The sequence below is a fragment of the Sminthopsis crassicaudata genome, chromosome 1 (genome assembly GCF_048593235.1).
Source record: "Sminthopsis crassicaudata isolate SCR6 chromosome 1, ASM4859323v1, whole genome shotgun sequence".
Classification (NCBI taxonomy): Eukaryota; Metazoa; Chordata; class Mammalia; order Dasyuromorphia; family Dasyuridae; genus Sminthopsis; species Sminthopsis crassicaudata.
Genome location: NC_133617.1, coordinates 716,541,761 through 716,569,532, shown reverse-complemented (window position 1 = coordinate 716,569,532; position 27,772 = coordinate 716,541,761). Strand labels below are relative to the sequence as shown.

Here is a 27,772-nt window from a genome sequence, read left to right as displayed (position 1 = left end):
TATTTAGAAGCTACCCCAAATATTTATATGAACTATTTGTGTATGACCTATAGCAGAGCATTCCAAGCTCATATTTATCTGAGCAGCCTCACTCAGGCACAATGTAACTTGACAACTTGATTCTAACATAGTAATGTCATTTTGGTCCTCTTTGAAAATGAAGGACAAAACCCAATTAATATATGTATGCTTTTTCCATTTCACTAAATCTGTTTATAAGGAGTTTTCTTCAGATAAGCTGTGTTTTCTTTTCCAAATTTCCTGCAGCGTTCTCATTTCCTTTACCCATTTTTCTTCTAACTCTCTTTCAAGATCCTTTTTGAGTTCTTTGAAGAAAACCTTTTGAGATGGCAACCAATATCATCTTTGGGGCTTCATTTGGAGATGATTTGCTTTTATTGTCTTCAGGGTTTGAGGTCTGTTCTTCTCTTTCCCCATAAAAAACTGTTTGTAATCAGAGTTCTTTTTTTTTTTTTTTTTCTTTTTTGCCTCATTAAAAAAAAAAAAAAAAAAAAAAAAAAAAAAAAAAGTTGAGGTCAGCTTTTAGGGCAAAGATGAAATTGCCCAAGCTTCCCCTACAGGCCACAGTGGCTGTACTAACTTGGTGCTGCTGACTTCTGGTACTGGATAGGCCTGTCCCAAGTTATTCTGGAGTTCAGAGGCTCATTATTTGCCTCTTGTATTTGTATTGGATGTCTCACAGCTAATATACTAATACCCTGGTTTATAACTAGGACAGAGTAGCCAATATTAATGTTGATTCCTCAGGGCACATTCCCTGGTATACAGATCCCACACTATTGTGGGTATCTGCAATGTGCCTGCCTGTGGTTGCCTCCCCCATGCCTAATTGAAACAGACTTTTTCTGAAGTACTTCCAAAGTATTTTCTACTGGAAATTTGTTACATTCCAAATATTTGTGGGTTCTGTCATTGCAAAATGAGTTTTCAAACTGGATTGGTATTAAATCTGGGGATGTTAGTGAGAGTTCAGATGAAGGCATGTTTTTTCTCTTCCATATTAGCTTTGCTCTCCCTCTCTCTGTCATATATATACATATATATATATATATATATATATATATATATATATATATATATATATATATATATATATATATATATATATATATATATATATGTGTGTGTGTGTATATATATATATGGATTCAGTTTTTTTTTTTCCTGAGGCTGGGGTGAAGTGACTTGCCCAGGGTCACACAGCTAGGAAGTGTTAAATGTCTGAGACCAGATTTGAACTCGGGTCCTCTTGAATTCAAGGCTAGTGCTCTATCCACTGAGCCACCTAGCTGCCCCGGATTTAGTTTTTATTTGGCAAGATTGTAGAGTATGAATAGAAGAATAATATCTAATTAATCTAGAAAGTTTTGTTGTAAGTAAAGCTGTGAAGGATTTAAATGATAAAAAGATCTATGTTTCTTTCTTTCTTAGTTCAAGGAGAAAACCACTGGAATAGGAGAATAGCAGTTTCAGACATATACTTGGCAGCTATGTAGAGGAGAGGGATTGGAGTTTGCCTAATTTCTGCCAAATTGTTTTCTAGTTTTCCCAAAAAACATTTTTATTCAAATGGTGAGATTTTGCCTCAAAAGTTGGATTTAGAAGTTTATAAACATTATATTATTATGGTCATTAATTATGTGCATCATGTTTATATTCTCTTCCTCTGATCCACCACTCATTTCTTAAACCAGTAGTAGAATATTTTCATGATTACTGTTTTGTAGTATAATTTGAATTCTGTTACTCTGTCTACCTTCTTTCACATTTTTTTTTATTTTACTTACCTTGATAATCTTCATCTCTTTTTTCTTCTATATTGATTTCATTACTATGTTTCAGCTTTATAAAATAATTATTTGATAGTTTAATTGGTATAGCACTAAATAAATTAATTTAGGTAAAATTATCATATATTATTAAATTGCCTCTGTCTATCTATGATGAACAATTAATATTTCTCCATGTTTAGATATTTTTTTATTTCTGTGAGAAACATTTTGTATTTGTGTTCATATAGTTTCTGGTTTTGTTTTATTAAGTACACTCAATAATTTTATAGTCTACAGTTATTTTAAACAATTTCTTTCTCTATCTCTTTGTTGTTTTTTTTTTTCTCTAACAAAAATATTGATGATTTTTGTGGGTTTATTTTACTCTGAACTTTGCTAAAGTTGATAATTGTTTCAACTAATCCTTAGTTATTTCTCTAGGTTTATTTGTGTATAATATCATACCCTCCTCAGACTGGTATTTTTGTTTCCCCATTGCCTATATGCCTTCTTTTTTGTCTGACAGGTATGGTAGCATTTTAGTTCAAAATTAAATAATGATAAAAATGGACATCTTTGTTTTACCCTTCACTTATTGAGAAGACTTCAAATTTGTCATTGTTACATAGACACTCACTGATTTTTTTTAGATGCACTCTACTTATTATATTAATAAAAGTTCAATTTATTCCTATGCCTTCTAATGTTTTCAATGGAGTGATGTTATGTTTTATCAATTTCCTCCCTATAACTATTGATATAATAAGAATGTATACTTCTTTGCATAATTCTTATATAGTTATGATAAAGTTTTATTTCTGATTATGTATCAGTAAAATGTGTTCATGATCCTTATTTTCTTTTTAATCTATTGGATAGCTTTATTTGCAGTGACATTAATTTCTTAGATCACTTTTATTCTTTTCATTTCTTAAAATTATTTGTAAGTTATTAAGTTTAATTTTTGAGACACCATAAGATATATCACAAGTCATCCACAAATAATTTTTTATCTTAGAGGCTTTGGAAAACTAATTATAATTTATTTTCTGTTTTCTGATTATATTCTGATATTTGGTTATATGTTCTTATATCTGGTTATGTCCATTAGTACCTTCATGATTCTATCTCACATAAATCTTATGATGACATATTAATTTCCTTTCTTCATTTCTACTTTCCCTAGCGAGAACTTATTCTTCAGGTTGTGAGCTAAATTGATTTTTGCATGATTAATACCAATATTAATGGATATTACAATGGGTATTCAGATTTTATTGAGTTACTTCAAAAACCTTTTAGAATATATGTAAGTAGCTAATTTAAATTGAAATTTAAATATTTACAATCTTTTTCATCTATCTCTGGCTTCAGATTTCATTTTCTCTGAATTTATTTTACACTTTTCCCCTCTTGCTGTCACCTTCCTACTCTCAGTTAATAAGCAAAGATATATTAAGCACCCAAGATGAAATGATTCAGTGGATTGAGATATATTTTCAGTCTGAAGAAAACATAGTGTCAAGTCCTTCTTCAGACACATAGTGACTGTTTGACTTTCCAACCAACTTAACATTTCAGTGTCCCAAAAATTACACATAACTCTAAAAATTAAATATTAAATGCTGAAATGTAATCATAAAGGAAGTTTGCCTATTAATATTATGACAATATATTATTATTAATATATCATAATACAATATTATTAGTAATATGGCAATTAAAACATTTTTAGTCCCATTTCTCCTAAATATACCAGGCTTCTCTCCCCTAGCCCTTGTTGACTACTATCTAGAATAAAGATATGGAGAGATAAGGCAGAGAATATAAAGAGTGTTAAAAATAGATATTGTAAATAATTTAAAAAACATCTGTTGGAGACTAATTTTTTTTTTCAATAAGCTCTGCTAGATGATATAGATGATTCCTATTTTTCAGATGTATATTATGCTTGGACCTTCAATGATCATCCCTTACCTGTCCAGGAGGATAGCCGGAGATTTATCTCTCAAGAAACAGGAAACCTATATATTGCAAAAGTGGAGCTATCAGATGTGGGAAATTACACTTGCTTTGTAACAAACATGGAAGCCCAAAAACGTATCCAAGGGCCACCTACTCCATTAGTGCTGCGTAATGATGGTAAGATCATAAACATTTTTAATTAGAACTTTGGAAAATTAAAGTTCCCATGGAAGAAAAAAAATAAACATAAACAGGTCACAAATCAAAGTCCTTTATGTACCATCTTTTCCTTTCTGTGCTTTCCTCCTTTTCTTATAGCAAAGACATTTAGCCAGTTAAAAGGGAAAAAAAAATAAGTTCATATTCAAGGTCCATGAATGTATATTTTGCAAAGAACAAAAAACAAAGACAAATTAAATAACTATCTACCAAAGGAAGAAAAAAATTAAAAGAAATTGTTAAATTAATTAAATTAAATTAATTAAATTAAAAACAATTGTTCAGATTTTTGATTACTCTAAGAAAAACATACACTTAAACTCTACTTTGACAAATTTTATAACTATAAGTCAAGTCAGGGCTGGTATGTGAATCAAAGAGCTAGGAAATCTAAGAGAGTCATTGAAGTGGGGAAAAATAACAACATTAAATTGCCTCCTTACTTAAATGTTCTCAGTAGGAAATGCAGAACTAGAGAAACTATTGGTAAATTTTGTGATTAGAGCCTACACTGAAATTATAATCCCTCACACTGTTTTCAAAGAAGTTAGAAAGAACAGGGAGTAGCTGAAATATAATAAGCATTGATTCTAAGCTGTGATTCCTCATTCCATACTGCCTTTGTTATAGAACACATTTATTGAATTTTGTGATTGCTAGTGAATAGAAAGAATTTTAAAAATGCAACTGTGATTGGCCCACTTCTTCCACAATTCATTCCCCTTTCCTGTTAGAAGAAGATTTTGTCCATTCTCAAGGAAGGGGTAGCTCAAGAGCCCATGTAACAGTTATTCACTAAATTTGGTTTTTCTATCTATACTTTTCCTTGTGGCCCCCATTCAATTTAATATACTACATATATCCCATTATTCCCTTAAATACAAGTTTAGAGTACAATATAAATAAATTAGATACAGCAAACTTTGTGTCAGAATAACAAATAAAGTATTCATTTTGTGACAACAGAGCTTCATTTCCACTTCACAATCACAAGGAATTTTAAATTTAATTGTGCATAAGAACAAAACTCTTCAATATAATATAACTATAGATAGTTATTGGACCACTGAATCAGAATATCATGAAAGTTCCTTTCTTTTTTGCTTCCTTCCTTCCATCCCTGTTTCCTTCATTATAGTCTTCCTTCCTTTCCCTCCTTAAAATGAGATGATAGAAATTAAACATTCCCAAACTAGTATCTGTTTATTTGGAAATCCAAATATTCAGGTTATGAAACTCACATTTTACTGCATATGAAACTTCTGTTCTGATCTCCAGGAGCGATACAAATGGAGTGCTAGCTGTTTTGATGTTTAACAGGTGTGATGGGGGAGTATGAACCAAAGATTGAAGTACGTTTTCCTGAAACTGTGCAAGCAGCGAAAGGTTCAACTGTAAAATTGGAGTGTTTTGCTCTTGGAAAGTAAGGCCCTTTTATTTCCCCTAATTTCTATATTTTCTGTTTTATCAAAACTTTTTTGAGCTAGTTGTATCTCTAAATAAATTGAAGAACTGATTTGATAAATACATTAATTTTTTAAAAATTACTAAATGTCTAATAAGTACTGTGCTAAGAGAGAAAGATGAAAAGAGAAAAAAAGACTATATCTACTTTCAGGGAATTTAAATTCTATTGGTTCAGGAAAACATGGACAGAAATTATACTCTAAATACACACACATACATTGAAATATACACAAATATCTATACGCACAAATGTATACATATATACATGTATTCATGTGCATATATAAAGACAAAAACATACATATATAAATATATATATGATAGAAATGCTTGAGAAAAGCAGTGTATTTTGATTGAAGCTAAATATTTGTAATATTCTACAATTAAGATTTTTTTCTTTCTGTATATCAGTACACACACAATTATATCCATGTTAGTATGTATGCATATTATATATATATATATATATGTATGTATATACATACATATATATATACATATATAATACAAATTAGATAAGCTAAATTTTATACTATAATAGTAGTATAAATATATTTTTCTTGGCCAGTCATTTTCAGTCACATATGACTCTTCAGGTCTCCAAAACCTAAGGGTTTTCTTGGCAAAAATACAGAACAAGCAAAATCACTGAAGTGACTTGACATTTCTTTCTCTGATTCAGTTTACAGATAAGCAAACTGAAGCAACCAGGATTCAGTGTCACAGGGTCATATAGCTAGTGTCTAAAGGTAGATTTGAACTCAAGAAGAGGGCCAACACTCTTATGTGGACCAACTAGTTGCCCTACATAATAGACTTGTATTATACACACACACACACACACACACACACACACACACATACACACATACTTGCAGACATATCATATATTTTGAAAATCTTGTTTCAAAAAATTAAAAATTATGTTGTGAATCTGGGCAAGTCATTTATGCAAATAAGGATAATAATAGCATCTATATCACAAACTTGTTTTGAGAATCAATTGAGAATATGTATATACACATATTTGTGTGCACATACATATGTTTTATGTGTTTATAGTCATGTATACACATGTGTATATGATATGTATGCATTATGCTTACACATATGCATATGCACATGTGCATATTTTTTTAAAAATACTTTTCCTAGTTACATGTAAAAACTTTTTTTTTATTTGTACATGTACTTTTTTTTTTTTACATATTTCCTTAAGAGTCATGTCAAGAGAGAAAATAAGAACAAAAGGGAAAATCTCAAGAGAAAAAAAACAAAATGAAGAAAAAGGGAAAAACTGAAGATAGCATGTATTGATTTATGATTAGTTTTCATAGTACCTTCTCTTGAGGCATATGGTGTTTTCTATTCAAACTTTATTTGGATTGCTTGAATCACTGAACCACTAATAGGAACCAATCTGTCATAGTTGATCATTACAAAATCTTGCTGTTGCTATATATAATGTTTTCCTGGTTCTATTCAACATTTAATCATGCAAGTCTTTCTAGGCCTTTCTAAAACTACCCGATCATTTTTATAATACAATAATATTCTTTTACTTTCATATACCATAACTTATTGAGCCATTCCCCAAGTGATGGGCATCTGCATATTTTCTAATTCTTCACTATCAGAAAAAGAGCTGCTAAAACATTTTAGGACATATGGATGCCTTTCCCTCTTTAATGATTTCTTTGGTATACAGATCAAGTAATGACACTGCTTAATTAAAGAGTATGTACAATTTTATCACCTTTAGGTACACTTCCAAATTGTTCTCTAGAATGGTTCTATACTTTTGCAACTCCAACAGTTATGCATTAGTGTCCCAGTTTTCCCATATTTCCTCCAATATTTGCCATTATTTATTCCTGTCACCTTAGCCAATCTAAGAGGTGTGTAGTGGGACCTCAGAATTGTTTTAATGTACATTTCTCTAATCAATAGTGATTTAGAACATGTTTATATGACTATAGATATCTTTAATTTATTCATCTGAAAATTACTCATATCCTTTGACCATTATTTAATATGTATGTGGGAGATGAGGGTATATTTTAGCATAGTGCTTGGCACATAGTAGTTGCTATATAAATGCTTATTCCATTCCCTCTTTCCTCTTTTACAGCTCATACACATGCTCAGTATTGTATATTGTTCTCCTTGCTGCTGTTCAGTCATTTCAGTATTGTCAGTTCTTTGTGATTTCATTATTTTTTTGCAAAGAAATTGAAGTTCTTTGCCATTTTCTTCTCAAAATCATTTTCTAGATGAAGAGATGGAGTAAACAGAATAAAGTGATTGCCCAGAATGGCACAGCTAATAATTTCTTGAAACCAGATTTTAACTAATGTTTTCCTGTTTTCCTGAAACAATCTAAGTTCTCTATCCATAGTGTCACCTACTTGCCCTTGTGTGTCATCATTAATACCATACATCTTTTCATTTTACTTAATTATATTCACAATATTAAGCATCCTGATATATTTTATTCCATGATAAATAAATATATTGAGGCTTATGCAATATATGTTTACATTACACTTATGGGAATCTATAGTTTGTAATTATTGAAAGTATTTGTACACCTTTTCAAAATAATCTGGTAGAATCTTCTTTTTTTCAGGTAAGGTAATTTTATATTTGCAGTATTTGCCCTAGTAACTTAATTTAAGTTATTAATTTGATGGGATGACCATTATGGTATACACCTTTACTTAGTGACATACATTTTTTCTGGTACTTCTTTTCAAGTACCAGATAAATAAATGTGCTTAATGCAATTGTAGATTTTGTATTTGAATGAAAAGTATCCAGAAAATATTGATATCATACAAACCATTCAGTTGGATACTTAATCCCAAAGTTGTAGGTTGAGGCACAATTTCTCATTGATAGTAGATTTATCAAAATGTTCATTAAATATAATTTCATATTAATTTTATTACCTAATTGAAATACAAAATGTCTAAAAATATATGAAGACAAAGGAAAGGGAATATGGAAACCTATAGTTTAGAGATCTGCTTTCAGATAATATTTCTTGATTTAAAAATATATATCTTCATTAATGCTGCATTAAGATTTAGGAATAACAAGTGATCCCTTAAATATCAGAAAATTTCTCTGTAACCTGAGTCATACAATTACAAGAATGTATCATTAATTTCAAATAATATTACTTATTAAATAAAAATTCATTTGGATACATCTTTTGTGAGTTAGAAAGACTATGTTCTCTTTTTATATAGCATTGTATTGGCATAAAATAAATTTTTGTGGCTTGTTTAATTCATCAAAAATGATAAATGAAAATTTTAAATCGCTGGATTCTGGACAGCTAACTTTATATTTATGAATTGTTATTACTTTTTAGCTTTCTCAAATATTAAAAGCTTATGATATTTGAATCTCCTCAATTAAGGCCTCTCAGAGTTAGAAAATTTATGGCAACCATTACATTCCTGACACTTTAAAATTATATGTTACTATGTTATTATTATTATTGTCTATTTTAAATGGCTTCCTACAGAAATATTTTGAGAATAAATTGTTTTAATTTTATTCTTTAGTATTTTATGTTTTATGAATTATTGCATATATAGATGAAAGTATTGTTTTTTGCAGTTGAATAGGGGAATACAGATATGTGCACATCTTCTGTAGACTTTCTAAACCCATATTCATATTAAGTTCAGCAGCTGACAGGACAATAAGGATGATATATAGCATATCTTCTGTCAGAACAGCAATTTCTATTGTCAGAGTTCTATGTTTTGAAAGCTGTGTAACCCATGCAGTTTGGAGTGATTCATATTTCACAACAAGAGAGTTATATAAAATGATAGTCCTAATTTTTGTGGAATGGATGTTATATAAATTCATGCAGTTGTGATGACCATTTTTGCCTGCAGAGATATTCCAGTTCAAAATAATTTTATTTGCTAAACTTTTAAGCTATTTGGAAATTTGTTTTTGTACTACAGATACTTGTCATTGGCTATTTTGTAAGTGATAGGAAGCATCCTGTACATAATTTTATGTAATTTATTTTATCTTTTTAGGGATTTACTAGATGCTCTAAAAAATCTACCATTATATTTTGTACAAGGTTTAGTATTTCATTTTATTATCTGCATTGATTAATAAGTCTAGACTATCCTTAAGGATAAAATTTGTGTTATTTATAATATCAATAACCCTGTCCTCATTAACTACTAGGAAGTCCCTGTTTGCTAAACATACAGATATAACTGGTATTTTGATTGGACATTTCTCTGCCAATATTTCAAAGTCAGGTCATGCAGACATTACCCATAGAAGATCTTTAACTTTACACATGCACTGTATTATTTTAGAGACTATTATCAAAGAAAATGTTTTGAATACATACAAATAATTAAATGAAATATACCTGTTTTTAGGCCTTAATGTTGCAATGTGCCCTAGGATCTGATTTTTCTTGCCATTATCATCAGTATAATTTGTTTTGTTGTTATTAAGTATGAATAGCTTGAAAGCAAGTTCTATATTATTATTATTATCAAGATTACCATTTTATATATTATTATCTCATTTTTCTTGCTTTTCTTTTTTATTTAGATTTTTTTTCACAGTATATATGCATGAGTAATTTTTCTTTATAATATTATCCCTTGTATTCATTTTTCCAAATTATCCCCCCGCTCCATCCATGCCCTCCCGCCGATGACAGGCAATCCCATACATTTTACATGTGTTACAATAAAACCTAGATACAATATATGTGGGTAAATACCATTTTTTTGTTGCACATTAAGTAATAGATTCCGAAGGTATAAGTAACCTGGGTAGATAGACAGTAGTGCTAACAATTTACATTCACTTCCCAGTGTTCCTTCTCTGGGTGTAGTTATTTCGGTCCATCATTGATCAACCGGAAGTGAGTTGGATCTTCTTTATGTTGAAGATATCCACTTCCATCAGAATACCTCTTCATACAGCATTGAAGTAGACAGCAATCTTCTAGTTCTGTTCATTTCACTCAGCATCAGTTGATGTAAGTCTCTCCAAGCCTCTCTGTATTCCTCCTGCTGGTCATTTCTTACAGAGCAATAATATTCCATAACCTTCATATACCATAATTTACCCAACCATTCTCCAATTGATGGGCATCCATTAAACTTCCAGTTTCTAGCTACAACAAAAAGAGCTGCCACAAACATTTTGGCACATACAGGTCCCTTTCCCTTCTTTAGTATTTCTTTGCGATACAAGCCCAGTAGTAGTATGGCTGGGTCAAAGGGTATGCACAGTTTGATAACTTTTTGGGCATAGTTCCAAATTGCTCTCCAGAATGGCTGGATTCTTTCACAACTCCACCAACAATGTATCAGTGTCCCAGTTTTCCCACATCCCCTCCAACATTCATCATTATTTGTTCCTGTCATCTTAGCCAATCTGACAGGTGTATAGTGGTATCTCAGAGTGGTCTTAATTTGCATTTCTCTGATCAGTAGTGATTTGGAACACTCTTTCATATGAGTGGATATAGTTTCAATTTCATCACCTGAGAATTTTCTGTTCATATCCTTTGACCATTTATCAATTGAAGAATGGTTTGATTTCTTATAAATTAGGGTCAGTTCTCTATATATTTTGGAAATGAGACCTTTGTCAGAACCTTTAACTTTAAAAATGTTTTCCCAATTTGTTACTTCCCTTCTAATCTTGTTTGCATTAGTATTGTTTGTACAGAAACTTTTTAGTTTGATGTAATCAAAATCTTCTATTTTGTGATCAATAATGATCTCTAGTTCTCCTCTGGTCATAAATTCCTTCCCCCTACACAGATCTGAGAGGTAGACTATCCTCTGTTCCTCTAATCTATTTATTATCTCATTCTTTATGCCTAAGTCATGGATCCATTTTGATCTTATCTTGGTATATGGTGTTAAGTGTGGATCCATATCTAATTGCTGCCATACTAATTTCCAGTTTTCCCAACAGTTTTTTCCAAATAATGAATTTTTATCCCTAATGTTGGTATCTTTGGGTATGTCAAAGATTAGATTGCTATAGATGTACCCTTTTTTGTCCTTTGTATCTAATCTGTTCCACTGATCTACCGGTCTATTTCTTAGCCAATACCAAATGGTTTTGGTGATTGCTGCTATATAATATAGCTTTAGATCAGGTACACTTAGACCACCTTCCTCTGAGTTTTTTTTTTTTTTTTCATTAGTTCCCTTGCAATTCTCGACCTTTTATTCTTCCATATGAATTTTGTTGTTATTTTTTCTAGGTCATAAAAATAGTTTCTTGGAAGTCTGATTGGTATAGCACTAAATAAATAGATTAGTTTGGGGAGTATTGTCATCTTTATTATATTCGCTCGGCCTATCCAAGAGCACTGAATGTCTTTCCAATTATTTAAATCTGACTTTATTTTTGTGGCAAGTGTTTTGTAATTTTTCTCATATAATTCCTGACTATTCTTTGGTAGATGGATTCCCAAATACTTTATACTCTCAACATTTGTTTGGAATGGAATTTCTCTTTGTATCTCTTGCTGTTGTGTTTTGTTGGTGATATATAAGAATGCTGAGAATTTATGTGGATTTATTTTGTATCCTGTCACTTTGCTAAAATTCTGAATTATTTCTAATAGCTTTTTAGCAGAGTCTTTGGGGTCCTCTAAGTATACCATCATGTCATCTGCAAAGAGTGATAGTTTGATTTCCTCATTTCCTACTCTAATTCCTTGAATCTCTTTCTCGGCTCTTATTGCCGAGGCTAGCGTTTCTAGTACTATATTGAATAGTAATGGTGATAGTGGGCAACCTTGTTTCACTCCTGATCTTACTGGGAAAGGTTGCAGTTTATTTCTATTGCATATTATGCTTACTGAAGGTCTTAAATATATGCTCCTGATTATTCTAAGGAATAATCCATTTATTCTGATACTCTCAAGAGTTTTTGGTAGGAATGGATGTTGGATTTTGTCAAATGCTTTTACTGCATCTATTGAGATGATCATATGATTTTTATTAAGTTGATTATTAATATGGTCAATTATACTAATAGTTTTCCTAATGTTAAACCAGCCCTGCATTCCTGGTATAAATCCGACTTGGTCATAGTGTATTATCCTGGGGATGATTTTCTGAAGTCTTTTTGCTAATATCTTATTTAAGATTTTAGCATCAATATTCGTTAAGGAAATTGGTCTATAATTTTCTTTCTCAGTTTTCGATTGACCTCATTTAGGTATCAGTACCATGTCTGTGTAATAAAAGGGTTTGGTAGGACTCCTTCATCCCCTATTTTTTCGAATAGTTTATATAGCATTGGGGTTAATTGGGGTTTTTTTCCTGGGGAGTTGATTAATAGCTTGTTCTATTTCTTTTTCTGAAATGGGACTATTTAAGCAATTTATCTCCTCTCTTAATCTAGGAAGCCTATATTTTTGGAGGAAGTCATCCATTTCACTTAAGTTATCAAATTTGTTGGCATAAAGTTGTGCAAAGTAACTCATTATTTCTCTAATTTCCTCTTCATTGGTAGAAAGATCCCCCTTTTCATTTATAAGACTAACAACTTTATTTTCCTCTTTCTTTTTTTCTGTTCATATTTACCAAAGGTTTATCTATTTTATTAGCTTTTTCATAAAACCAACTCTTGGTTTTATTTATTAATTCAATAGTTTTTTTTTTTTACTTTCAATATTATTGATTTCTCCTTTTAATTTTTGTATTTCCAGTTTAATTTTTGGTTGGGGGTTTTTAATTTGGTCTTTTTCTAGCTTTTTAAGTTGCAGGCCCAATTCGTTAATCTTCTCTTTCTCTATTTTCTTCAAATAAGCCTCTAAAGATATAAAATTTCCCCTTATTACAGCTTTAGCTGCATCCCACAGATTTTAGTATGATGTCTCATCATTGTCATTATCTTGGGTGAAATTATTAATTGTTTCTATCATTTGCTCTTTCACCCAGTCATTCTTTAAGATGAGATTATTCAGTTTCCAATTAGTTTTTGGTCTATTTACCCCTAACTTCTTACTGAATGTAGCTTTTATTGCATTGTGATCTGAGAAGAAGGCATTTATTATTTCTGCCTTCCTACATTTAATTTTGAGATCTTTATGTCCTAATATATGGTCAGTTTTTGTATAGGATCCATGAACTGCTGAGAAGAAAGTATATTCCTTTCTGTCACCATTCAGTTTTCTCCAAAGGTCTATCATACCTAGTTTTTCTAATTTTTACTTTTTTAATTTCTTTCTTATTTGTTTTGTGGTTTGATTTGTCTAAATCTGAGAGTGCAAGGTTGAGATCTCCCACTATTATAGTTTTACTGTCTATTTCTTCTTGTAATTCTCTTAACTTTAGCTTTAAAAAGTTAGATGCTATACCACTTGGTGCATATATGTTTAGTATTGATATGGCTTCATTATTTATGCTACCTTTCAGCAGGATATAGTTTCCTTCCTTATCTCTTTTAACTAGATCAACTTTTGCTTTTGCTTGATCTGAGATAAGGATAGCTACCCCTGCTTTTTTGGCTTTACCTGAAGCATAATAGATTCTGCTCCAACTTTTTACCTTTACTCTGTATTCATCCCCCTGCTTTAAGTGTGTTTCCTGTAAACAACATATTGTAGGGTTCTGCTTTTTGATCCAGTCTGCTATCCGTCTCCGTTTGATGGGAGTGTTCATCCCATTCACATTTACAGTTAAAATGACTAATTCTGTATTTCCTGCCATCATATTATTCCCAGATTATGCTTTTTCCCTTGACCCCCCTGAACCTCTTCCCCAATATTTAATTTATAGACCCCACTTGTGATGCACAGCCCTCCCTTTTTTTAGTATCTCTCCTCCCTCCTTCCAAGTCCTTTCCCTTATTCTCCTTTTCCTTTTCCCTTTTCCTCTCCCTCCTTTTAATGAGGTGAGAGAGAATTCTCTGAAAAACAAATATGTCAATTATTTACTCTTTGAGCCTCTTCTGATGAGAGTAAGATTCACACAATGTTTCTCCCCCTCTCTAAATTCCCTCAGATATGGTGTATTTTCTATGCCTCTTCCTGGGATGTAGTTTCCCTCTTTTTATCTTTCCTTCCCCTTTTTCTGAATCGGCCTCCTTCCCTTTACTACACCCCACCTTTTTTTCTTTTATATCAGTAAAATCAAATTATCCATGCATACTTTCTATATACCCACAACAGAGATACAGTTCTCAAGGGTTCTGTGTACCTTTTTCTGTTTCTCTTCAATCTTGTAGATGTAGATCAAATTTTTTGTTTAATTCTGGTTTTTTTCTTAGAAACATATGGAATTCCTCTATTTCATTGAATGACCATCTTCTTCCATGGAAAAAGATGCTAAAATTAGCTGGGTAGTTTATTCTTGGTTGCAATCCTTGATCTTTTGCCTTTCAGAATATCAGGTTCCAGGCCCTTCTGTCTTTTAATGTGGAGGGAGCCAGATCTTGTGTGACCTTTATTGTGGCACCTTGGTATTTAAATTGTTTTTTTTCTATCTGCTTGCAATATTTTCTCCTTTGTGTGGTAATTCTGCAGCTTGGCCACAATATTGCGTGGTGTTCTTTTTTTAGTCTATTTCAGAAGGAGTTTGATGAATTCTTTCAACATCTACTTTCCCTTCTGTTTCTATTATCTCTGCACAGTTCTCTTTGATAATTTCCTCTAAAATAGAAGCTAGGCTCTTTTTTTGGTCACAGTTTTCAGGAAGTTCAATGATCCGCAGATTATCTCTCCTACATCTTTTTTCCAGGTCTATAGATTTTCCCAGTAAGTATTTGACGTTATTCTCCAGCTTTTCTTTTTTTTTTTTTTTTTTTTTTTTTGTTTGTTTTTTATGACTGATTCTTTGGTTCTCAATGAATCATTCATTTCTATTTGTTCCATCCTGACTTTTAAGGAGTTATTTTCTTCATTCACAGTTTTCAGTTCTTTTTGTAAATGCCCAATTTCATTTTTAAATGAATTATTTTGCTCTATTGAATTTTTTCCATTTCCCTAATTTTTTAGAGAATTATTTTCTTTTTCCAATTCAGAAATCCTATTTTCTTGTGATTTTTTAACCTTTTCTAATTTCACAAATTTTGTTTCCCTGAATCTCCTGTGAATTCCTTATTTTTTCCATCTCCAATTTCATAGCTTCTCTTTCCTTTCCACATTTTTCTTCAAATTCTCTTAACTTTTTAATAGTCTCTTCTAGGAGAGAGTTATGTGATGGGAGGCAGGAATTGTTCCCCTTTAGGCTGTTATCTGCTGACTCTCTGCTCTTAACTTCCTCGGGGTTGGATACCCGCTCTTTCTCTGTGTAGAAGGATTCAATGGTTCTTTTTTGCTTTTTACTCATACTTAAAAAATCGCTTGGGGTCTGTCCCTGGGGTAGGAAATTATTTATTTATTTCTTTACCAGATTCCTCCCAGACTGGATGGATGCAGTGGCCCCTGCGCCTGAGCTAAGAGAGAGCTCTGGGAGAGAATTCCCCACCCCCTCCCTGGAAGTGCCTCACAGGTGATCCACAGGATTGTGCTGTGAGTGTGCTGTATCCTAGCAGCTTCCCAGAGGTTTGAGACTGAACAGTAAAGGCGACACAAAGCCCAGCCTATGCATACCGATGGGACATGGATGTCAGCAGCAGGTGATGTGAAAAGCCACTGCGCTCAAACTGGAAGTGTCTGCCCAGAAACTGCGGTCCCTAGTTCAAAGGTTCTGCTTCTCTGGGACTTCCCGGGGCTGAGTTCCACAGCCTCCAGCCAAGCAAGGCACTATGTGTTACCTTGGGCCGTGTCCACCCGTTTTTCAATCTCTTAACTACCCTCAGGTGAAAGCCCAGACAGCCTAAGTTGGCCACACCCACAGTGCCGAGATCTGCTGAGTCACCTCTGGGATGGGGGAAGATCCAGTCTCTGGCTTTAAATTTTAAAGTGGCTTTGATTTCTCCTCTGAACTGCTGTTTTATAAGCAGAGAAGAGCTAACAGCCTGTGCCAGATTCTTCTATCTAAGGGGCTTCTCTGATCCCAGAGCCCTCCCCAGTGTGATCGGTGCAGTGTGTCACTACCCAACCATCTGTGCTGGCCTCTTTTTTTTTTTTTTCCTCCCCTGGGAACCAACCTTTTCTGTTGAAACTCCAGATTCTCTTTAGCTGGTAAGTCGTGCTTCCAGTCCTTGTGGATTCTATCAGTCCAGCGCTATTTTTAGGCTGATTTTATCTAATTGGTACTGAGGGAAGAAAGGAGCTCACAGAGTAGCGTGTATCTTCCCCACCATCTGGGCTCCGCCCCCATTTTCCTTGCTTTTCAATGGATTTACTATTGAAATTCAACTCTGACAAAGTACTTTCTTACTACTAACATTCTATCAATTACTAAAAAGGGGGAAATAACTGCTTTTTAAAGTTTAAGAAAAGTATTTGGATGTAAATTCATCTTCTGCAGGTTCATTGAAAGTATCCTAGGTACAATTGTATTATCTAACAGGATATTAGAGTTTACTGCTATTATTTTGTTGTAATTATTACTGTTAGTTTCTCACTTCTCAGTTTTTGATAGATTAAAGCAAAGAATCTTCTTGATGAAAGCTGTTAGTCAGTGGTTAATATTTTACATCTTATAAGAGTAAAATATTACAGTATTTGATTAAATAATGTTTTCTTTTCCCACTTAGTGTAATTTGGTAGGAAATTCAGGATCTAAGTATGCCTTTTATAATCTAATTAAAAACATGAAAATTTCAATGGACTGAAGATTCTTAAGAGCAGAATAATAATCCAAACTTTTCCATACAATAGCTGGCAGATATTAAGAAAATAAGTAATATTTTTATTGAAAATTATAATACTCTTCAGGAGTATAGAAGTTAGCAAAGTTGATATAACTCTCATTCTGTCTGTACAAGATCTTGTCCCCTTCTAGCAATCTATATTTTTTCGTCATGTTTGACTAGCTTAGAGATTATAAATATTTGAGATGGTAATACATGTTATATATACTGTTACTGAGATTTAAAAAAAATATGGATTGGTGTTATGTCCAAATGATTATGGGGGGAAATTTAATTTATAATGATTGCTTGGTTTTAGTTCAGTTCATTATTTGAGTTCTCTGAAAAGTATAGAATTGATTGTGGTCTGTTTTTGTAATGTAAAAATTTACTCTTAAGCATCAATTCATATGTTGCTATGTATGTTCTAGAATAGGGGTTCTCATACTATGGCCCATGGGCCAGATGCAGCCCTCTGAGGACATTTATGTGGCCCACCTGGTTATGGCAAATGTGTTGAGGGGTGGAGACAGAGTGTGAGCTTTTGTTTTTACTATAGTCCGGCTCTCCAGCAGTCTGAGGGACAGTGAACTGGCCCCCTATTTAAAAAAATTGAGGGCCACTGTTCTAGAAGATACATTTTTACTATGTTAAATTATATGTTATACTTTAAAAATAATTTTATTTCAACATAAAATTTTCAATTATACATAAAAATATAAACATTTTTTAAAGTTTTGTGTTCCAAATTTTCTTATTGCCATGCCTCCATCTTTCTTGAGAAATTAAGCAATTTCATTTCAATTGTATGTGAGGTCATGCAAAACAAATGTGCATATTAGTATGTTGTAAAAGAAAACACAAACAACATAAAGGAATACAAATATAGACAGAAAAGTAGACTTAATTTGTATTCAGGGCTCATCAGTTCTCTTTCTAGAAGTAGCATTTTTTATCATCTCTGAAATTGTCTTGAGTCACTGTCTTCATCATACTAGCTAAGTCTTTGACATTGGTTATCCTTATAAAACTATTGTTCTTTTTGATAATCTTCTGCTTTTATTCATTTTCCCTGGCATTAGTTCATGTAAGTCTTTCCAGGTTTTTCTGAAACCATTCTGCTTGTCATTTCTCATAACACAATAATATTTTATAATATAGGTAGATGGCACAGTGAATACAATATTGATTCTGAACTCAAAGCTTAATCTCAATGAGTTTAAACCTAGTTTCAGATGTTTACTAACTGTGATTCTGGACAACTCCTCATCTATAAAATTAAATGGAATAGGGAATGGCAAACCTCCTCTTTTATCTTTGCCAAGAAAGTGGCAGATTAGGTCATGGGGATTTGGATATGCCTGAAATGACCTAAACAAAACAATTTTATCAGTCATTAATTACAACTTGCCCAGCCCTTCCCCAATTAATGGAATCACCTCAAATACTTAATTCCCAAATCTTTGACACCATAAAAAGAGATTTTACAATTATTTTGTAGAAATAGATCTCTCCTTCCTCCCCCCCCCCCATTCTCTTTGATCTCTTTGATCTAGTAGTAGTATTTCTGCATCAAAACACATTCACAGTTTATTGCCTTTGGGAGATAGTTTTAAATTATTTCCCAAAATTATTGGATTAGTTCACAACTCTATCAATAGTGCATTACAGTCTCAGTTGTTCTTACATCCCCTCCAAATCTGTCATTTTCCATTTCTATTATATTAGCTATTGTGATATGGGTGATATGGTATCTCAGAGTTGTTTTAATCTTCATTGCTCTAATCAGTAATGCTTCACATTTTCTCATAAGACTATTGATAGCTTTCCTTTTTATTTTTTTGAAAATTTTATGTTAGTATTCTTTGAATATTATTAAATGGGGATAGCTCTTATTTTGATAAATTGGGCTGAATGTCTTTTATGTTTGAGGAATGAGACCTTTATCAGTGAAACTTGTCACAATCTGCTCCCTCCCCTCAGTTTTTTGTATTTTTTTCAATTTTTGGCTGCATTAGTATTATGTTTTCAAAATATTTCTAGTTTCATATATATTTTTTTTCCTCTTACTTCCAGTGATCTTTTCTATCTCTTATGTTGTCACAGTTTTCCTTTAACCATAGATCTGACAGGTACCTTTGTCCATGCTTCTCTAATTTACTCATGCCATTCTTTATTCTAAATTATTTACTCATTTCAGCTTCATCTTGGTATATGATATAAAATGTTAGTCTATGTATAGTTCCTGATTTTTAGTTTTCTAGCATTTTTTACCAGATGTTGAGATTTCATCCCCAAAGCCTGTGGGTTTAATCAAATTATAGGTTGCTATGTCTTGTACTACAGTGCATAATATGCCTTATCTATTCCACTGATCTGTCACTCTGTCTCAGACACTATCAAATTGTTCTGATGATTACTTGTAATGTTGCTTGAAATCTGGAACTGCTAGGACACCTTCTTTAAGCCTTTTTCTCTTCATTGATTCTCTTGATATTCTTGAAATTTTATTCTTCTCAAAGAATTTTGTTACTATTATTCCTGGATCTATAAAATAATTTTTGTCAGTTTAATTTGTATGACAGAATAAGAAAGCTAACCTAGGTAGAGTTTTAGTTTTCATTTTAATGACTCAGTCTACTCACGAGTTGTTAAAATTTTCTAATTATTTAGATCTGTCTGTATTTTCATAAAGTTAATTTTATAATTGTGTTCAAATAATTCCTTGACTTTTTGGAATGTATTCTCCTAAGTATTTTATGTTGTCTGCAAGTTTTTTATTTTTGTTTTTGTTTTTGTTTTGGCAATAGAGCATAAGAGAATCCTGTGCTCAGGATTATACAATTAACTAGTGTCTGAGATCAGTTTGAAACTGTTTTCTTGACTCCAAAATCAGTGTTCTACCTGCTTCATTGACTTGTCTGTGATTATTAGAAATGCAATTTCTTTTCAATCTTTTGTTGCTGGGTTTTGTTGATCCCATATCTAAAAGTTGATGATTAGATGAGCTTACTCCTGAAAATTTTCTGAAGTTGTTGATATTTCAATTAGTTTTTCAGTTTATTCTTTAGAGTTCTCTACATAAACCATTATATTATTTCCAAAGGGTGTTAGTTTTGCTTTCGCATTGCTAAAAATAAAAATAAACAAAATGTAATATTCCTATTATAGTTTTAAATAATTTTGCATGTTTTGAATGGATTACTAAATTTCTGCTGTTTAAGAATTAACATATGCTAATTTCCAATTGTACTAGTGGCAGCAGCTGCAGCAGCAATACTATTGAGTAGAACACTGAGAGGTAACATAAGGCAAATACTCAAAAGGTTGATAAAATTGGAATTTGATTGACCTGGCCCTTCATTGATCTTGGTTATTTTTGCTCCTCTATTGACATCAATTTAATTTCAGATTCTCCTCCAGGATTGTTTAAAGCTTACTTCCTCTCTCTTGAAAATACCCAGTATGTCCTGATATCTATGGCCCAATGAAGGAAACCTTTTTTTTTTTTTTTTTTTTTTTTTTTTTTTTTTTACTTCAAAAGATTCTTTATCTCAACTCTTCATTATCATTTTCAAAACTTCTAAATATTATGTCATTCTATCTTCTTCCTATCAAAGGGAAAACAGTTCCTTTATTTGTTGTCAATTTCCTTAGTTTTAATAATTAATCAAATTATTTTATATTTATGCGTGTCCATCCTTTTCTTTGTTTTCTGTCTGCCTGCCTGTCTGCCTCCCTTCCTTCTTTCTTTCTTCCCCTTCCTTCCCTTCTTCCTCCTCCTCCTCTTCTTCCTCTTCTTCCTCCTCCTCCTTTTCATCTTTCTCTTTCTCCTTCTCCTTCCCTAAAGTAACTTATTGAACAAAAAGGGAAAATATATAATTTCAATATAGATGAGAAATATAGCCTCATTTTCCACCTTCCTAAGACTTAGATTATAAGAAAAAATATGGAAAGAAATGTTTACTTTTGTCTCAAGTGACCTGAAAAAATGCAGCTAAATCATTCCAAAAAGGCTTTATAATAGTATTCAATTTATTTGCTACCCCTATCCAAAACTGGATTTGCTTATTCTTAAAGCCTTATATTACATGGTGCTTCTTATATGTCTTAATAATATGGAAACTCAATCATTTCATAATTGAATTGTCTATAAATGTCATATGTATTTATTCTACACTTCCTTACCATAGATATTTCTTTTAAAGGAAAAAATAATATAAATTATCTTTTCATATATAATTCTCTAGAAGTGGGTGGTCTCTTGCACATATTTCAATGGAATCAAATACTTCTATTTTCTTTCTTAACATGACCTCAAACTTTATCTAAAATATTTCATTTTAATTTTTCTTCAAATTAATTTATAGTTGATTTTGTTCATTTAAAAAAGGGCGATAGTTGTTGTTGGAAAATATGACCAATTACATGTCTTTTGTGGTCCTTTCCAATTATGAGAGGCAATGAATTTATATATGGAAGTAAATAATTTCAGAACTTATTTTAATAAATCATTATAAAATATCACATATATTATAAATAATACTAAAGAAGAATTAGTAATGAGTAGCAGTAGAAATTATAGTACTTTCTGATGGTGGTGGTAGTAGTGGTGAAGAAGTTGGAAGTAGTAGTAGTAATAGTAGTAGTAGTAGTATTAAGAACACTTTTATTTTTTAATTTTCCTATAAAAGAGTTGAGTATGTTTGTTAGATGCTTTTGTGTGTGTGTGTGTGTGTGTGTGTGTGTGTGTGTGTATAATTATATATATATATATATATATATATATATATATATAAATCATCCTAACAAAAATTCCTATAGGGAAGGTAATGAAGTATTATGATCATTTTAAAGATAATAAATACTAAAAAGAAATATAAAGTACTGATAATGGAATTGGTACAAATCCCACTTCTGAAACCTTTGACCTTGGGCAAGCATTTCTGCTTCCTCTAGATCTCTCTTTTTTAAACATGTAAAATGAAAGAGGTTGGTTTAGAATTCCTTTTAATACTAGGTCTCTGTTCATATCAAACTAAGCTAGCTGCTCAGTTTCAGTCAGGTAACAACAAAACAATAAAATTATTATATAATAGCTAGAATTTATATGGCACTTTCAGTTTGTAAAGCACTTTGTATAGGTTATCTTATTTAAACCTCATAAAACCCCTATAGAATAAATGTCAGAAACAGAAAAATTAGCTGCATTTTTCTGAATTGGAATCTCACTTTTTTTTCTATGACCCTAGGCTACTTCACATCTGAAGGTACAGGGGGAAAGAGAAAGGGAGTTCATTTATCTGATCAAAATAAATATGTATAAACCTTGAAAATTGGTGATTATAGCTGAGATACTGACAGCATCTTAATTTGACCAAGCCTAGTTGCAATATTGTAGTGGGAATGGATAGAGAGGAAAAGAACAATAACTGTGAGTAAACTTCAGTAATGAAAATCTACTTGAAATAAGTAGTAAGCAGACTTTAGAAATCTTTCAGGGATTTCAAAAAATTTGAAAGGTGCTTTGGTCATTAGAAATATTCTCTCTCCAGAGATAACATTTGTGGTAGAACAGTTGGCATCAAATCAGGGTGGGAGGAAGAAAAGAAATTTTAGAAAATACAAATCTGACTGTACAGTCACCACACAAAGCCAGAAACAGTAATTAGGCTTAAAAAGTCAAGAAAAACCAGGGTTTTCTCTCTAACTTAGTTTTTCAAAAATTGACTTTCAACAAGTTCATGAGTCTATTTCTAATTTCTCTTCATGTTGCTAAAATAGATTTATATTTATTGTGTCATAGGTAAAGGACACAACCATTTAACTCCAATGATTATTTTAGAATTGACTTTACATTAGATCTTTGGGAAATGATTTCACCTGCTAGAGAGGTAAACTCTCTTAAGGTTTAATGTTTCAGAAAAGCTCAAAACATGGATAAAGTTAACATGTAAGGGAACACTGTAGCTGCCGAACAAATTTAAAAAAAAAACAGAAATTCAACAGTATGAGGTTTGCTCACTTTGTAGAAATCTAAACAGGGAAATTTGCTGATAGCATAGGGATTGGCAGTGTTTACACTGGGGTTTGTCTACAAATGGAAATGCCTGATTCTAAATATGATAACACAATTTCTATTATTGATATAGATAAAAGTATGAATGCATCTTATAAATTATTTCCTTTAATAAAACATGGAAAAGATGGAGGCTTGGTTTTCTTTACTATAAGATAGTTTCAAGAAATATGCTTTGTAAATAGCTGAGTTGGAATTAAAGAGTGATTTCCCACCCACTCTCTTCTCAGATTCACTATTAAGCCACCCCTTGGGCTTGAACAAGTCATTTGAGTTTAGTGTTTTTATTTGTAAAATGGGTCATTCTCTATACTCAAGATAGTAATTAATATAAAAATTTTAATGCCAATGCATCTGAGAAGGGACCTCAGTGATATTTAATCTAATTGAAGTCTGAATAAGATTTGGCTAAAATCTTATAAAAAACCTGTCACCTTGAAAAAAAACAAATCACTTAATGTATTGATGCCTCAGTTGTTCCAGCTGTAAAGAAAGGGAGTACAAGATGTCTCCTGAGGTTTGTTATATCTTTAAATATATTATTCTATATTCTTATATTCTCTACTAGATTACTGTTGATTCTGCTTAAAAATTTCAAATGAAGGAAAACTCAACACCTTAGGAGGATCCCATTCCATTTTAGGATGGCTCAAATATTAGCTTATTTTTCAATCTTAAATCTCATTTTGTTATTGTATACCCATTGCTCCCATTTCCAACCTTTGGAGCCACAGATCAAAAATCTTCACATGCTTGAGGTAGACATCCTTCATTAATGGATTTTAGTCCTCTTGTTTAACCTCAAACTGATTTAGTCCATTTGCAGAGATGGTTTTCATAGGATATGGTCAGTGTGCATACTGTAACTTCTATAAGTCATCACCTCAACCCACCCCATCTCTATCTTTTTATTTATTAATTTAATTGTTTTCAATTTTTCTATGTCTCTAAAAGCTATGAATGTATGTGTCATTGACTATCTAGTAATCTACATCTTTCTATCATCTATCTATCATCTATCTGTTTATCATCTTTCACCCATATTTTAGCCCATTTGAACAGGGTAAAATAACTCACTTAGTTTTTAAATCTATGAAATCAAGGCTTGAGGGATCATATTGATAACTAATTGGAGAGGGCACAGAGTGGACATCAGAGAGCTCCTTCCAGGGAGTTTGCCCAGGTAATTCATCTTATAATTTCCCAATGTGCTACAATAAATTCTGAATGTCTCAGCAGGTAATGTGGCCTCCTCTCACCCTTGAATTCTACTCTTCTCATTGTTTTCAGATTCCTTTTATGCTTGGTCTTCCTTCATTGTATTATGAACTCCTTAAGTAAGGACTGTCTTTTGCCTTATTTATTTATTTATTTATATGTTTATTTATTTATTTATTTATTTTGGTAAGCCTATTGATTAGCAGAATGCCTGCTACATAGTAGATAGCTTGCACTGTGGGTAGAACATTGGTCTAGAGCCAGGAAGACTTTAGTTTAAATCGTGCCTCAGACATTCAGTTTCTTCCTACCTGTACAGTAATTAGTCTTGATCAAGTCACCTAATCTCTGTTTGCCTTAGCTCCCTCAAATATAAAATGGGAATAATAAAAGTGTCTATATCACTGGGTTGTTGTAACAAATAAATTAATATTTGTAAAAATACTTAGGAGAGTAATTGGTCCCTTATTTCCTTCCCTAGTAGACAATTAATAAATGTTGTTTGATTGACTAACATGTTCTAATGAATATAATCATTTTACTGGGTCATAAAAGGAAGGGTAAGATTTTTTAATGTTTTAGTTATTTCACCAAATATTTCCCAATTACATATGAAATTCAATATTCTTTTTAAAAAAATTGAGTTTTGCATTTGCATTCCATTCCATCTCTTCTCCATCCTTGACAAGATGAGCAATATTATATTGATTAAAAATGATTCAGTCATGCAAGATGTGTTTCCATAATATTAATGTTGCAAAAGAAAAGACACACATAATTAAAAATAAGGTAAGACAAATGTACATCAATCAGCACTCAGAATTCATCATTTCTTTCTCTGCTCGTGGATACATTTTTTTCCAAAAAAGTATTGTATTTCTGGGAAATTTATAAAATAGCTGCACCTGAAGAAAATTTATTTCTAATCTGCTCATAATATAATAGCAATTTAAAAAAAGTAGATGTCAAGATATGATGGTTTAGGGGCGGAGCCAAGATGCCGGAGAAGAAACACACGTCTCTGTGAACGTCCTCACTCCCTCACAACCAATTAGATAAATTAAGTCTCAGAATTAGCTCAGGACTGATAGATACCACAAGGACTGGAAGCACGACTTACCAGCTGAAGAGAATCTGGAGTTTCAACAGGAAAGGTCAGTTCCCAGGGGAGGAAGAAGGGAGACCAGCACAGACGGTGGGGTAGTGGCACACTGTGCCCATTGCGCTGGGAAGGGCTCTGGGATCAGAGAAGCCACTGAGGTAAAGGAATCTGGCACAGGCTGTTAGCTCTTCTCTGCTAATTATTTAGCAGTTCAGAAGAGAAAGCCAAAATATTTTAAAACTCAGATTAGATTTTCCCCAGACCCTGGAGGTGACTCAGCAGATCTCAGAACCAGGGGGTGTGGCCTCAGCTACCACCTGAGAATAGTTAAGAGATTGACAAGTGGGTGGATACGGCCCAAGGCAACACACACTGCCTAGCTTAGCTGGAGGGAGTGGAACTCAGCTCCAGGAAGTCCCAGAGAAGCGGAACCTTTGAACTAGGGACCGCGGTTTCTGGCAGACACTTCCAGTTTGAGCACAGGGGATTTTCACATCACCTGCTGCAGACATCCACTCCCCACCCGGACACATAGGCTGGGCTTTGTGCTGTCTTTACTATTCTACGCCCTTGAAGCACCGTAGTGCTAATCACCTCTGAGGCACTTCCAGGGAGGGGGTGGGGAACTCTCTCCCAGAGCTCTATCTTAGCTCAGGCGCAGGAGCCGCTGCATCCATCCTGTCTGGGAGGAAGCTGGTAAAGAAGTAAATAATTCCCTACCCCAGGGACAGACCCCAAAAGATTTCTAAAATATGAACAAAAAAGCCAGAAAAACCATAGATTCCTTCTACACAGAGAAAGAGCGGGTATCCAACCCCGAGGAAGTTAACAGCAGGGAGTCAGCAGATAACAACCCAAAGGGGAACGATCCCTGCCCCCCATCACATAACTCTCTCCTAGAAGAAACTCTTAAAAAATTGAGGGAGATCAAAGAAAAATGGGGAAAGGAAAGGGAAGCTATGATAGAGAATAACACCGTCCTGAAATTGGAGTTGGAAAAAATAAAGAATTCACAGGAGATGCAGGGAAACAAAATTTATGAATTAGAAAAGGTTAAAAAAACACAGGAAAGTAGGATTTCTGAATTGGAAAAGATAAAAATGTCTCAAGAAAATAGAATTTCTGAATTGGAAAAAGAAAATAATTCTCAAAAAAAAATTAGGGAAATGGAAAAAAATTCAATAGAGCAAAATAATTCATTTAAAAACGAAATTGGGCATTTACAAAAAGAACTAAAAACTGTGAAAGAAGAAAATAACTCCTTAAAAGTCAGGATGGAACAAATAGAAATGAATGATTCACAGAGAACCCAAGAATCAGTCAAACAAAACAAAAAAAAAAAATGAGAACCTGGAGAACAACGTCAATTACTTACTGGGAAAATCTATAGACCTGGAAAATAGATCTAGGAGAGATAATCTGCGAATTATTGGACTTCCAGAAAACTATGACCAAAAAAAGAGCCTAGATTCTATTTTACAGGAAATTATCAAGGAGAACTGTCCAGAGATAATAGAAACAGAAGGGAAAGTAGATGTGGAAAGAATTCATCGAACTCCTTCTGAAATAGACCCTAAAAAAAGAACACCACGGAATATAGTGGCTAAGCTGCAGAATTACCACACAAAGGAGAAAATCCTGCAAGCAGCTAGAAAAAAACAATTTAAATACCAAGGTGCCACAATAAGGGTCACCCAAGATCTGGCTGCCTCCACATTAAAAGATAGAAGGGCCTGGAACCTGATATTCCGTAAGGCAAAAGATCAAGGACTGCAACCAAGAATGAACTACCCAGCTAAGTTTAGCATCTTTTTCCATGGAAGAAGATGGTCATTCAATGAAACAGAGGAATTCTATATGTTTCTAAGAAAAAAACCAGACTTAAACAAAAAATTTGATCTACATCCACAAGACTGAAGAGAAACAGAAAAAGGTACACAGAACCCTTGAGAACTGTAACTCTGTTGTGGGTATATAAAAAGTACTCAAGGATAATTTGATTTTACTGATATAAAAGAAAAAAAGGGGGGTGTAGTAAAGGGAAGGAGGTCGGTTCAGAAAAAGGGGAAGGAGTGATAAAAAGAGGGAAACTACATCCCAGGAAGAGGCATAGAAAATACACCATATCTGAGGGAACTTAGTGAGGGGGAG

At 32.6% G+C, this 27,772-nt stretch overlaps 1 protein-coding gene across 1 annotated transcript in view; it reads left to right on the top strand.

Moving 5' to 3' along the window:
- Nucleotides 1-27,772, top strand: part of CNTN6 (contactin 6) — a 536,373-nt gene that overhangs the window by 313,057 nt on the left and 195,544 nt on the right. Inside the window, exons 6-7 of the mRNA XM_074284067.1 lie at nt 3,732-3,935; nt 5,298-5,400. Of these exons, the coding sequence (XP_074140168.1) occupies nt 3,732-3,935; nt 5,298-5,400 (307 nt within the window). The remainder of the gene's footprint in view (nt 1-3,731; nt 3,936-5,297; nt 5,401-27,772) is intronic.